We start from the raw sequence: 14,560 nt of genomic DNA on the forward strand, positions 1-14,560 counted from the left end.
CTTGTGGAGATGGCTGCAGAGATGTGAACACTTGTCTATGAGGCTTCCTCAAACTCCTATCTCTGTACGTATCCCAGTTCCCTTCATGACTTAGATTTAAGCAGTTTTTCTGTAAATTAGCTTTCTGATTTTTCTTCTGCCTCGTGTGCTCTGCAAATATAATGACAGAAGTTAGTCAGGCTTTTCTAGTTAGACTCTCCTGTATCCCCTAGCTAGTTATGGGAGTGTTCATTTTTACAGGGAACTTTAATTAAAGTCAGGCTGGCAAAGTTTAATCTCCTGAAGACAGACTACTTTCTGCGGCTTACTTCCCTCAGACTCTTCTGTGCAGCATTCAATTGCAGTTAGAGCAGCAGAGTCACCATTTACTAAAGAAATTGTCCTGTCTCCCCAGTCTGCATTGCCAGAAGAAAGGCTGAGAGGATGGCCATGCTAGTGAAGGAGAGAAGTTTCTGCCATCCTCTGTTTCGGTGACTTCTGCTCACCCCCTTCCCTTAGTCCATCAAAGGTCTTTCCACTAGAAGAAGACACTGACATCTTCTGTCCTGGTTTGTGTCTGTAGGCAGGATCATAGTTGTGGGGTGAATTTAGATGTCCTAGACTGACCAACTCTGCCCTGTGTTTTGCTGAAGTAGCATCTTCAGTTAGGGCTGAAAGTGGCAGCTGGGTTTTAGATGGTGTGTCAGGAAGCTGTAGTTTCCTGGTGCAGTAGCTACTTCAGCAGTAGCACTGATGGGTGGAGCCTGAGGATCTGGGGTCCTCCTGGTGGTTTTGACCATATCAAGTCACACTGGGCTTCTGACCTATTTTGACCTTACGCAGTGCAGAAGCTATTGCTGCTGCCCTTGCATCTCCGCTGAGGGTTGTACTAAGATTTTTTTTTTTCCTCTCTTTAGAGGGCAAATGAGTCTGTCTTAGGGTTTATTCCTTAAAACCCCTAAGGTCTTAGATGGACCATAGTTGGGACTGATTCTCTATTAGCATCATTAGTTTGTGACTTTATTAAATGCATGTATGCATATAGACTCTTGGGGGGAGGTATTTAAAATCATGCCTAATAAAACATTTTGAAGGGACTTGTTGAACAGGAACATGCATTTCTTCAGATGAATTATGTTGCTTAAGATCAGTATTGTGCTGACAGGATTTTTGTTGGCAATGCTGCTGAGCTTTTCTTTCTAGTCTCGTCTTTTGTTCAAAATGGGGCTAGAATTTTGAACATTTGATTAAAAAAAAATCAAAGTATTGACACTGCTCTAAATGTATGAGAGAATCTCACAGCTTAGTTAAAGGCAATAAATATAGCTTTTCCTGTTTCTGCTCTTTCTAGCTAGAGTGGTTCTTTGTTTTTGTTTTTGTTTTTTTGATGGTGGTAGACTGGATTTTTTTGCCATACAGTAGAGGAAATGAGATGGTGCTGTCTTGCCCAGCCACTAAGGGAAACGCTGAATTCCAAGGGAAATTCTCCAAAAAGCAGTTTTTGAAGAATGATATTTGTTTCTTCCCTCCAGACAATACAAAGAGAAAGTACTTAAACTGCTGAAAAAATTTTTGCTACAACAAACTTCTCCCCCTGTGTCTTCAATTCTTTTGGACCCTCTTGGAGGACACTGAGGTTTGGTGATTTGAAAAGTCTGGTTTTACACCCCTATTTTGAGAACATAAGGGAGTAACATATTTTATTTTCTATCTGTAAACCCTTGCTGCTCTCTTTCTGCATGTTGAAAAGGTTTGGCCCCTTGAGAACAGGATACTCTTAATAGGTGGGCTATGCAAACACTGTCAGTGTTACCTCTCATTGAGACAAGACAGTGGGTGTCTATGCCCAGTATTGCTGTGTGCATACTAGCTGTCTGAAGGAACTTGTCTGTGCACCTCTCACTTCAAACTTCTCCAGTATCTCTTCTTTACTAAAAAAGGTGCTGATATTTTGAACTGTGAACTAGGCACCTTCTAGAAATAGAAGTGAAGGCTGGGTCTTCAGAGCTGGAAGCATCCTCTTTTCTGCCAACAAACACTGGTGTTTAACCATTTATTTGGGATATTAGCTTTGTTAGACTGTTATCTGTCTCAGTCTTGTCCTAGTCAGTAGTCTAGGACAGACTGTGCCCTGTCTTGGCCCTTGGCACATATTACTTAAAGTAGAATGGTATAACTTTGGTGTGGAGAGGTTTCTTGCATCCATAAGGAGAATTATTTCCAGCTTTAGTCTGAAAAGTTGGTACTTCAGAGGCTTTTTTCTTGAATGGGGGTGGTTAAAATGGGTTAGAAATTTTCTTCAAATCAGCCTGTGAGAAAGGAATTGTTGTGCAGAAGGCAGTAGTGATTAATGGTGCATGATAACTTGCAGAATCAAATGCTGAAGTTCACTGATCCTGTGATTGAGATGTTTTTCCCAGTCTGTTGCTAGACCTTCAACTCTGTTTTGAGTTGTATCTGTTTTGTATGTATTTGGCAGAAATAGGGGAATGAGGCCAGAGACCCTTTTCAGGTCCAGCACAGTTCAGCAATGGAAAGAGCCACAAATTCTGCTTCAAAATGGTGATGACAAGCCCAAATATTAAAAAAAGACAAAACAAACATTTTCCAAGACTTCAGCCAGATTCCTCTTCAGTAGAAAGGAAGCTAGCTATACAAGCATGAAGGCTCAATAAACACCTGTCTAGAATAGGGGAAACTAACTTATTGATCTCACTTTTATATTTACAAACTTCTGAAACACAAGAAAACCTGCTGGGAACTCTGCTTCATTGTGGTTGAAGTGTTTGCTGTGTGCATGGTATTCAGCATCACTGCAGCTGTGCAGTCAACACCAATTCAGTGCTGGGAGGAACTCAGAGTTAAGGATGGAGAGACCTCTGCAAGTGTTCCTGTACAGAGCCTTCTCCTAAATCATGTTACAGGATCCCCTTTCTCCTTTGGTATTGGCTTCATGAAGCCCTTTCACACTTGGTGTCTCTAATAAAATATATCCTGCAGACTGAAGTGTTTTTGTTTTTTATGGCAGCCAGGCTTACGGAAAGGCAGGCAGCCAATAAAAGTTGTCTTCTGCTTGCATTACTGTAGCTGATCCATGGAGGGAAGAGCAGTGGGGAGATTAGGTAATACAGAAAGAACAGGGTCAAAAGAGCTTCAGTTGATCTTACTTGATATCTCTGCTTCATGATTTTTTTAATCCTGCCTCTACAAGTGATCTTTACTTCCTTCTGCAGCTTCCTGTTTCTCACAGAAGTGGGACGTGTGTCTTCTCCTGAGGAGAAAGTCTGCTGAAGAAAGTCTGTGTGTTCACCTTTACCTAGGAGCATGGAGAAGTTAATATCTGAAAGGCCTGTTTCTGTTCCCAAGGTACTGTTTGGGTGAGGCTTTAAGCTGCACAGAGATCATGAGAAGGGTCCCTGTTTCTCTGGGAAACACCCTGGGAATGTTTCAGTCTCTAGCCATGATAGTTTCTCTGATCTGTGTTAGTTGTTACAGTTGTCAGTTCTGGAGCCAACAAAACACTGGTGCTATATGTCAAAGACTTCTGCTGTCACAGCTCAGGTATTGTCAAAAACAGTCTTTATAAAAAGTTAGCTGGAGCCTAAAGTTGCCTTCTAACTTGGGCTCTGCTCTGCAGTCACAATCTTAGAAATGGAAGATAGATTAAAACTAGAACCTCCAGATTCCTGAGATGCAACCTCCACAGCAAAAGGCAAATATAAGGCATAAAAAGCAATGGGTTATACTTTTCACGAGTTAGACATATTTCATTTTCAGAATCTCTTTTCCAAGAACTAAGGGATATTAAATACCAACATTAATGGTGAATCATTTCAAAACATGAAAATTCCCTTTTTAAGATGCAGCTTGCCTTAAAAATCATTATTACTCTAACCACTTGTGGAATAGCTTCCATGCCTGCTGATGCTAAGGCATCATACAGTGAATCTAGCAGGAAACCTAGTGAGTGAAGTGATGTCAAGCTCTTCCTAAGAGGTTTGTGTTGTTCCTTGGAAAGCTCAGTAAATGGTGGAGTTTTATTAAAGATCTTCTGTTTATCTGGTTGAATGCTATCTCCAAGTTAATGTTATTCTTTTGGGGAAGACTGCCTGTCTTACTATTATCAGAATTTAGGAAAGCGCTCTTGATTTTCAGAGGGATTTCTAGACTTCTGCCATACCTCTCTAGAGGCAGGTCCTAGTGAAACTAAAAGCCTTTTTGAAAGCATTCTCCTTCATGACCGCAAGTAGCAATGCAAAGTCCTTCAGCACTGTTTTCTGATCAGTCATTCCGTGATCTTATTCTGTTCCTCTGTTTGGAATGAAGAGGATTTTGTTTGAGGGCTGTTTTTTGGTATGGGAGCAGTGTTCCCCATGGGATTAATCTTGTTTTTTATATTTTTGGAGGCTAGCTGCACTAAGCACATGCTTTAGTGTGTTTATTAAGTTATCTTCATGTAGGGCACAGTCTTGAGCTGTGTGCTTCAGCACTGTGGTGCATTTGAATCAGGCTTCCTATTTTGGTGATAAGTGCTTGACAAATCAAAATGATGCTAAAATGCTTCCCTCCTTTACAGTACTATGCAAACATCAACTGATCATTAAAATATCCATTCGTTCTGGACCCTTTTATACAAGGTCAAGGGCAAGACTTGGATACTTGAATGGGATTTGCCTGAGATTTATTGTGCTTTCTCTCTTCACTGTTGCCCTGTCTTACATAGAATGCTAGGATCTCTTGTAGCTGGTGGCAGAACCTGTTCTTAGGTGTTAGAAACATCTGCTTACTAGCATCTATTGGTTGACATTGCCCATCTTGACTTACAGGGCCATGCTGCTCTCTGAAAATCATCAGCAGGGTAGGGTGGGCAGGCCTGGCCAGGCTGCCCTCAGGAAAAATTGCCTGCTGAAACATTAGGCAAGAAGTAGATAAATTTTTGAAGGCCAAGAACATGAGGTATTTATTAGTTAGTGATTTTAGTTATAGGGGGATAGTGGTGTGACTGCAAATGGGTATCTTCCTATGGTGTCTCAGAACTCGAGTAACTTTGATAGTCTCAAAGGATGTGCTGGCTCCTTTACAGCAGGATATATGAATAACAGTAGGCTTTTCTTTTTCAAGGATGAAGTGCTTTCACTTCCTTCCCAGGCCAAGCCAGATACAAACTTGTGTCCTCGCACACCTGGCAAGTATTTCCTCCCTGGTGGGAGGGACAATGAGAACTGTAAGGCTACTGAGAATGAAAGGAAGTGGATTCGCCCCGATACACCTAGCAAATGCACCTGGAAGCTTGGGAAACCCCTCTCTGCCTCCCCGCATCGTCATGCCTCTTTGTAAGCATTGCTTTTCTTTGCTTACTGGCCTTCAGTAAAGGGCTAATCCTGATCCCCTCAGAGCCACATGGGTTTAACAAGAGGTAACTGGTTTAAATTGGTGCTGCTTTGCTTATAGATGTGCTGGTGCTTTTTAATTTTCATGAATAAGCAAAACTGAGAATCCAGACGAAGCATGGGAGACCAAAGACATTATGCAGTGTGAAACTGGATGAACTGGAACTAACTTTAAGTAACCTGGCATACAATTCTCTGACTAGATGAAGAATTGCACTATTAATGCCTTTTGCTTGGTAAAACAGTTGACCAAACAATGCTAAGCTACTTGATGCCAGCAGGAAGCATAGAGCACATCAGTCTTGGCACAGTGCTTGGCTTGATGTCTGATTAATCCTTGAGTTTTGGATCAGGGATTTGCTGTTTTATGAAGCTGTCTCTAATAGTTTATTTCTTTTAAAAGAATGTTCAAGATAACTAGCCTGATAAAGGGGAGGGAAAAAGTTGGGTGCAATAGAAAGCATCAGAAATGCTATGTTGCTACTGTGTGATCTGCCTGTGGGTCCCTCTGTGAATCCACTGACTTCATTTGTGTGTGTGCTAGGTCAGAGCCTCCAAAAATCCTGCCAAACATCCTGAATAAAGTTGGCAATACACCCTTGGTGCGAATCAACAAGGTTGGGAAACACTTCGGGCTGAAGTGTGAACTCTGTGAGTACTACTGCAGGCAGAAGAGCAAAATGAGACAGAATTTCACAAACATGGGTAACTTTATTTCATGAGACCTGAGCACATAAGGAATGTAAAGACCCTGTAGAAAACAGGAGGAAAAAAACTCTTTTCTTTGGCAGATTTTCAGGTTTTGGTTGTCTAAAACTTCTTCCAGTTTGCACTTCTTGAGAACACTTTCTGCAAATTTAACACTTCCTGCAAAATTTCTGCTTTCATGGAACAGGTCGAGGAGAGAAGGGGGTCAGGGGAGAAAGAATGCATGAAGCTTTTGACTGCCTCTGATATTCAGTGTTATCACCAGTGCCTGTAAAATGAGGATCTGCAGTTGAAGATCACTGAAAATGATGATGAAAGGGATGAAATTATGTCAATGAAAATCTAGTATGTGTGGAATTTAAACAAATATATATTAATTATTTGGAAGCTCTAATCAGAGTCCTGAAAGATGGTGTTTAACAGCATTGAAGGGATTAAAGCTGGGAGCACTGAAGTGAAAGTGGGCTGAACAAGGGGAGAAACTTGCTGTTGGATCAGACTCCCTTTGGATGAAGAATGCAGCAGGGAGAAGGCATGGGTAGAGAATCTTCCCTGTGCTATTGCATTGGAACAGCTGTGGGACTTTTGATTCTTCTGATTAGGCTGTAACAAGGAGAGGAAAGATAAAAGGAGATAGGACTTTTTTTGAGATTGACAGAGTGCAGGTTCCTGTGGCTAGCATCAGAGTACCAAACTTGCTATGTCACAGTGATGTATGACTGGAAATGCTGTGAACTAAATCCTCATCTCCCCTGCTATAAGCAGGGAGGTGAATTCTGCTGACATGTTAACCAAGTTGCTCTTCAAGATATGTTAGAGATGAGCAGCCTGTTGGCAAATGACTGCTGTTTAAAAACTTGGCTTATTTTCTTTGTTCCCAGTGGCAAAATGTGAGTACTTCAATGCTGGGGGCAGTGTGAAGGACCGCATCAGCCTGAGGATGGTAGAAGATGCTGAGAAAGCTGGAATCTTGAAGCCTGGAGACACAATCATAGAGCCAACTTCTGGAAACACAGGTAGAGGATGAAGGGGTCCTGGCAAAGTGGAATCTGTGGAGGCTTCCCTGGAAGAGGCAGACCTAAGACTGAAGCATGGAGGCTGCCTGTGCAAAGGGAAAAGGGGGATCCCTTCCTGCCTGGATGGTGTAAGGAGCAGCTCTGCAGCATTCCCTATGTATGAGAGATGGGAAGGAAGAAATGAAATGAACTGTGCTGACCAGAATACCTAGGAAGGAGGTTTACTAAATTTGCAGGGGCTCTTTATTTTCAAAAAGAAAAAGGTGTTAGACCAGATTCACTAGGGTTTTTAGATACTATTCAGGAATTAAAATGTGAGATTACTGGAAATGAAGCACCAAGACTGGTGTGAATCTGGGTCTTCTTCTGTTTGGGAAGTTCTGCAGTCCTTGTCCCTGCACTCTGTCAGGTGAGGTGGGTCTGATCTGAGAAACAGCCTTTCCAATAGTTTTGCAATTGAGATGAGAGTTGAAGTAATCCTCTATACCACTATCTGCTCAAACAGCCCTTGCACACCTTGATTTTTTTCAGCAGATTTTCCTTGGGCCAGCATCTTGTCCTTGAGGAAGACTAGAAGAAGAAACAGCCCCATCAGTCAGGGGCCAGGGAAGAATCTGATGGATGGGGTCAGACTAGAGTTAACTCTGGTCTCCTGTGCTGAAGCTGTTATACTTCTGTTGGGCTGCTCTACTTGCAGAGAGTAAATATACCTGGAGTTCCCCAAAATAGCAGAGGGCCTCCCACTTAAGCCACTTAAATATAAAAATAAATATAATTATGCTGTCTTCTCTGAGGAGGTCTTTGAGCTACAAACTGCTTATCTGCCTTAAGTATACTGCAGATGTGTCACCAGATGCCTTAACCTGTTCTTATGCTGTTTCCTGAGTATCCACTGTTGCCCACTGATAGAGGATAATTAGGCCAGACAGACCTTTCTTTTGTTCTTCTGACCCAGTCCGGATTTTGGTATTAATGGAGGGACTGGGATGAGTGAGCTGATCCATGACGGGTTCACTTGCCTTCAACAGAAATAACTGGGAAGTCTTCTGTCATTTGTTCAGCAGGTTGCCCTGTGAGAGGTGCAATGCAATTGAAGCTTTTGAGTGTGGCTGTACCTCTTGCCTGAACAGTGGCATCTCCTGCAGTGCTGAGCCCTCTTCTGAGGGGCTGGTTTGGTGCTGAGCTTGACACTGTATTTGGCCTACAACGAAATGCCCCTGTGTAGCACATACCTACTTGACCTCGGTTGTGTACTGGGCTCTACCCTGTTGGTAAGAGCTGTGAGCTGTACTGAGACAGCAGCTGCATGCAGCTCTGCAGCACTAGCAGGAGTGAGGTTTGCAGAGGGAGGAAAGGTCTGTTGCCTATATACCTGGTATATCTTACAAGGAGGATAAAAGGGGATAGAGCTCCATGACTGGCAGCCAGCCTCCCAGTGCTGGACTGCAGTCCGGATTCCAGTGCAAGATTGAGAATTGTTTGCATATCTATATATAGATGGACAAAGTTATAATGTATATGTGAGATTTTGTGTGTACATACATATACATGCACAGATGTGTGTATGTATAGGCAAGGAGAACTATCTATCAAGTACTGCCTCAAGAGGCTGGATGTCAGTGTGACCCACTGGAGGAATGCAGTACATATTGTAACGTGTAATACATTACATTATCATATATGATAATGATCATTACATATATGATAATGATCATTACATATATGATAATGATCATTACATATATGATAATGTAATGTATTACACGTTACAATATGTACTGCATTCCTCCAGTGGGTCACTGACATCCAGCCTCTTGAGGCAGTACTTGATAGATAGTTCTCCTTGCTGCAGATTCCAAAAATAAAGTGGCTTTGGAGGGGATGCAAGGTAATTACTTCAGAAAGCTATCTTGATTCAAAAGCAAAGAGCAGGATAGACAGTAACCTGAGGGCATTGGCTTTTGTTCCAGGGCACTGCTCAGCTATTAAAGTACAAGGCTTCTCTTCTCTGCATCTCATTTTTCTTTCAGCTGAAGTCCTATTTTGAAATTTGCTGCACTTTCAAGTCAGTAGCAGAAAGTACAGTGTTAGAAGTGGGGTCTCAAAATGCTGCCTTCATCCCAGATCATATCTATCACACAATTTTTGTTTTTACTGCAGCTATACAATTTTGTGCACTGTAGAAACAAAGCCAGCTCTGAAGACACAGCTTCCTGCGTAGGGTAAACTGCTTGTGAGGCATTGTCATGGGCCAGTGTCTGTACTTTGTCTGGTACCCAGAATAGCAGGGGCAGTGCTATTCAGCCCTACATCAGGCACAGCTCTGCTAACTTGATCTGTCTAGCTTATTCAGCGGAGTGGTGATCTGATAACAGGTGTAAGCCTTGTTCTATAGGAAAGGTAATTCTGAGATGAGCTCTTCAGGTAAGCTGACAAAGACATGCAGAAAGACAGGAGTCATGTTGGAGGTACAGATTTTGAAACCAGAGGTGAGGTATATGTGTCTCTAACAATCAAACTAATTAACTATTGTAACAAGCAGACACAGTGCATTGGAGCCTCTGTCACACACAGCGTGTAAATCATGTCCTTTAGAAAGGATTTAGGTGCATCACAAATTAGGGACTTAATGCAGAACTGAGTCGATAGAATCCCCAATACTCTTATCCAGGTATCTAAATGATTGCTATAATCCTCTAGCTTAAAATTTATTGCCCAAAGGGTGTGTGTTTTGTTTGTTCCCCCCCCCCCCCCCAAAGTGGTGGGATGGGGAAGGGCCAGGAGGAAGGTGATGTGCCCGTTGTAAAGCCAGTAGTTTGCATATGTTGATTTCTTCCCACCCTTGGCTAAACTTTCTTTTGTTTTTGATCCTCTGAGAACCAGCAGCATTTGTGAATCCAGCTCTCCCCAGGAGCCAGAAACTTTCCCTTTGCCACCTGTCTAAAGCCATCCTACCCAAGCCTCTAGTGAAGATCTGTTATTAAAGCAAGGGCGTGCAAAAGCTAGCTTTGCAGGGTTTTGTTTGGTTGCTTTTCACTTTATGCTCTGCATGTCTTTGCTTGCTTCTAGGAATTGGGCTGGCCTTGGCTGCAGCAGTGAAGGGTTACCGCTGTATCATTGTGATGCCAGAGAAAATGAGTATGGAGAAGGTCAGATCTGCTTTTGTTTTAGAAGTATTAACAAATAACATGTTTGAGCTTGCAGAGTTCCTGGTGCAAATGAGTGTTGTGGCTTTAGCAGTGAAGGTATAGGCTCTTGGCCTCCAAATCATTGGTTAGGCAGAATTCTGCTGAATATTTTCTGGCCAAAGGGCTATTGCCAGTACCAAGAGAAATCAAGGCTGGCTAACCATGGACTGAACTGTGCTGTTTAGAGTCCTGTCCTTGCAGTGCTGTCAATTAGAGGAACTGTCGTAACCGCTTTAAAAAACAAATGTCAAAGGAACTTGAGATGTACATAGCAAACTGAAGTGACTGCCTGTCCCTAGGTTAGTTTTCAGTTATGCCACAGAGGAGTAGGGAGGAAGGTAGGGGCTGAAGCTTTGAATGTTCTGCTGTTCTGGGCTGAGCAAGGCCATGGGAGAGTCTGCTGCGTTCCTTCAAGTGAAACCCTGAGGTATGTTGGCAAGTATCCAAGTTGTGCAGCCACAACAACAAAGGGAAAGGAAAAGCCACCTGGGTCACATCAGCTTATCTTTGCTGTGGAAAGCATAAAAACATAAAAGCCTTGCAATATTATCAGCCCAGACTAGGGCCCCTCTGAGGGTAACGCTGCCCCTGAAGTCAAGAGTGCTTTCTGGATGGTGGAGAGAAGATCCTCTGTGTTTTGCAGTTTAGGACAGTAAATCACTGTCAGCAAAACAGTTCTCAGTCCAAACCTTTGCTGTATTCCAACTGAATGGCAATGTTCCCTGAAAGCCTGGGCCCATTGCTAGTTCTTTTCCACCCTGGAGGGAGAGGCAGCACACTGCTACTGCTGTGCTCCACACACCAGTGCCAAAGGCCTCCCCTTTGAACGCAGACCTTGGCATAGCTGAGTGTCAAAATTTCTTGTCCTCACAGTGGCAGAGTGAGTGAACAGGGCCCTGGAGGATCTCCCTCTTTGCTGCCTATGTCCAAAGGAGGACATAAATATACATAATTTGTATTTAAACATAAAATGCTGGGGTATAGCACTGTTTCAGAGTGCAGAATCCCCTGCAGAACATACGTGACTAGTGTGAGAGGAGACCGAGTTTTGCCTGAATAAGGCTCCTCAATATGGAGTAATGGTTTCTAGAAACTTGGAGGCCCAGACTGAAAACAAGATTTTGAGCTAAGAGACTAAATGACATTAAGATTTTGAACCCAGTGATACACTGTGAGACAGGTGCATGGGAGAGCTGCTAGAAGCTATTCCAGACTGAGTAAAAGAGAAGATGTAAAACATCTTCCTCTCCATCCCAGTGAGGTTTCTGTCCTGGGAGAAAGTTTTGGGGTTTTGTGACCACCTTTGTTTGCTGCAGGTGGATGTCCTGAGAGCTCTGGGTGCTGAGATTGTGAGGACCCCAACTACTGCCAGATTTGACTCTCCTGAATCTCATGTGGGAGTAGCATGGAGGCTGAAAAATGAAATTCCCAATGCACATATCCTAGACCAGGTAAGAGCTGGGTGTCAGAGGTCTAGCATGGGAGGAGGGTATTGTAGCTTCTTGCCTTAATGTCGCTGGCTAAATTTTAAACAGCCCATGTGAGTCTGTGGAAGCAAGGATGTCCCAGATCTGGAAGTGTAAGCTATTGAGCCATCACCATGCTGCAGTATCAAGCTTTTTATTTCACTAGAGGGCAGTAATAAGCCTATGTTTGCAGAAATTGCAAAAAGATTAAGGTGGCTTTCTCCACTGAACTGGCAATCCTGTGTAGAAAAATGGGTACACGGGTCATTTATGCCTTGAAAAGAAACTGCCCCACAGACAGGGCTGATCTTGATGTTGGAGGATGCTGGCACCTTAGGAATACCCTTAAATTAGGTCACTTTGGGATGTTGCACTTACCCTGAGGCATTCTGCCTAGGTCCAGATAACAGATAAGGAAACAGTCTGAAAGGAGAATATGCAGCTGTTGTGGAGCTTGGAGAATGTTTGTCATGTTTTTGCAATGCCTCAGGATGCGAAATATGTTGTCTTTCTTATTTACTTAATGGCTCTGTCTTTCAATATAGTATCGTAATGCCAGCAACCCCCTGACTCACTATGACACCACGGCTGAAGAGATCCTGCAGCAATGTGAAGGTATGTTTGCTATTTTAGCCCTCTCTTTAATGAGTCCCTAGTATTCCATATTGTTATTTGACGTTTGTGAAGAAAGAGGCCTGGGGTGGTTGAGAAGTGCATGGATTTTGATATAGCATGTCCCATATTCTGTGTGTAATTAGAGAGTTGCCTTATTTCAGTAGTCATAGTAATAAACTATCTTTTCCATTAAAGAGGGCTGTTTTGGTTTTCAGATTCCTGTGCTTGTGACCAGGTGAACAAAGCAGTTATGCTTAACTCAAAAAATGCTGTAGCTGAAGTGGCATGAAAGAACAGGATCATTTTTTTTCTGTTCACAAATACAGAAATAAGGATTTTTACATGCTCAGAATCCAAACTGTACATGGAGGCAGGGAAGAGATTTTTGCTTTCACTTAATATCCATCTGGAGTTTGCTACAGGTTGTAATTGTAATTCTGTTAGATATTATGTAAAGACCAAATACTCCATTAGACTGGAATTTTCTTCACTTACTATTGTCTTCAGGAGCACAAGCTGCTTTACTCTGCAGGGGTCCTGTCCGTATTAGCTCTAGGCTGGCTAGCTGGAGTACTGGAAATGGCTGAACTGTGGCAGTAGAGAGCTTTAGCTGAGCTTTAGAGGAGCTAGCTTTAGCTCCTCATCCAGCTGAGGAGATCCATTTGAGAGCTACCAGAGGCATTCAGTGCAATGCTGCAGTCTAGCATGTAGGTATTCCCACAGGAAGTAGAGGGAGATTGTGTAGGATGCTGCTGACCTGCCCTGTAAAACCGTACAGTTAGCAGCTTTTTTTTTTTATTATTGATGGGACCTTGGCTACTGGAATAACAAAATTGGCTATTAATTTTCTTAATGAAGATGAGGACCATGTGCAGTGTTCTTCCCCTCCCCCCAAAAGTATCTCTCCCTGTGCTGCAGAGGATTTATTTAGCCTGTCTTTCCACTTTCTTCTAGTTTGAGTTAAAGTGAGCATACTTTAACAAACTGACATCCCACAAACTTAGAGTCAGGATGAATTCTAACTGTAGGCTTCATTCTTCTCTTGTTCATGTTTATTTTTCCTTGTAGTCCAGGCACTGTTCTGTCAATACTCGTCAGCTTACACCAGTCTCAGGACTGAACTGGGACATGCTTGGTGGAGTGTTGTTCTCTTGACTCTGGGCACCCGTTCAGTAAACTAACCTGCATTATAGGCTGCTTATTGTAAGTTAAAGGGTGAATAAGTATCTATCTACAGTAACAGGAAAACTGCAAATGTCAACTCTATTGACCACCTCTCATCTCTGCTGAAAGCCTTACAAATTGGTGCCTTGTCAGGCTGCCAAAAGGATGTTTCAAAACTGTTGCTGAAGTAAGTGGAGATAGAGCAAAGTGGCCTCAAGGTAGGTCTCCTAATACAGCTATTGGAAAGCAAGGATCCTCATATCTTGTGCCTCTTCTGCCATTTTCTGCATTTTTGTTAGAGAAAAAGGTCCATACTTAGGTGTAAATAGAGTTTTTAATCCATCACACTCAGGGAGGTCTCACAGCTGCCTTTTGATTTCTCACCCTTAATCAGGAAAAATAGACATGGTGGTGGCTACAGCTGGCACTGGAGGGACCATCACTGGCATTTCCAGAAAGCTGAAGGAAAAATGCCCAGGATGCAAAGTAGGTGGCAAGTTTAAAACTCTTTAGCTGGGAGAGCCTCAAACTGCTTCACTGGTGTCACTCCCATTCCTCCCAGCATCTCCGCCTCCTTGTAAGCCCTCCCTGGGTTTCTCTTGGGGAAACGCTCAGGTGTCCTCAGCTCAAAGGTAGTTCTGAGCAGCAAAGAAAGGGTATCAGAGTCCATCTGAATCTATCATGTTCTGGTCTCATTGGTGACCAGAGTCAAGGTTTGGCTTTGCAGGTGAGAACTGGCTCTGAGATTCCTTCCTGGCGTGTGTCTGAGACAAATCCTTCTCTCTGCTGGTGTTCTGCAGCCTTGTGTTTCTTCTCTCTGACTGTGCCATGGCTAATCCTCAGGAGCTGCTGAGTTTCCAACAAGCGAAACTTTCTCTGCAAACAGATCTGTATTTGTACTTGTTTACTGTTTTATATTTCCTCACAGAAGTTGGTATCTGTTTCAATCATGAATATTTTCTTACACAATCAGGGAGGAAAAAGCAAAGGGAACATACCTTTCTGCCTGTACTTGGCACAAAAAGTATTGACTG

At 42.9% G+C, this 14,560-nt stretch overlaps 1 protein-coding gene across 4 annotated transcripts in view; it reads left to right on the plus strand.

Annotated features, from left to right (window-relative positions):
• LOC106483673 (cystathionine beta-synthase-like protein) overlaps positions 1–14,560 on the plus strand; it is a 32,516-nt gene that overhangs the window by 3,429 nt on the left and 14,527 nt on the right. For 2 of the 4 annotated variants that reach the window (XM_067298239.1, XM_067298247.1), the window contains exons 2-9: positions 3,213–3,345; positions 5,101–5,312; positions 5,914–6,020; positions 6,959–7,093; positions 10,163–10,242; positions 11,598–11,732; positions 12,293–12,362; positions 13,921–14,012. In XM_067298239.1, coding sequence (XP_067154340.1) covers positions 3,304–3,345; positions 5,101–5,312; positions 5,914–6,020; positions 6,959–7,093; positions 10,163–10,242; positions 11,598–11,732; positions 12,293–12,362; positions 13,921–14,012 — 873 coding nt within the window. In that variant the 5' untranslated portion in view covers positions 3,213–3,303. Of the gene's footprint in view, positions 1–3,212; positions 3,346–5,100; positions 5,396–5,913; positions 6,021–6,210; positions 6,423–6,958; positions 7,094–10,162; positions 10,243–11,597; positions 11,733–12,292; positions 12,363–13,920; positions 14,013–14,560 lie in introns of those variants that run through there. The other 2 variants (XM_013941652.2, XM_013941653.2) reach the window with 2 other exon arrangements.

The sequence above is a fragment of the Apteryx mantelli genome, chromosome 1, assembly GCF_036417845.1.
Source record: "Apteryx mantelli isolate bAptMan1 chromosome 1, bAptMan1.hap1, whole genome shotgun sequence".
Taxonomy (NCBI): domain Eukaryota; kingdom Metazoa; phylum Chordata; class Aves; order Apterygiformes; family Apterygidae; genus Apteryx; species Apteryx mantelli.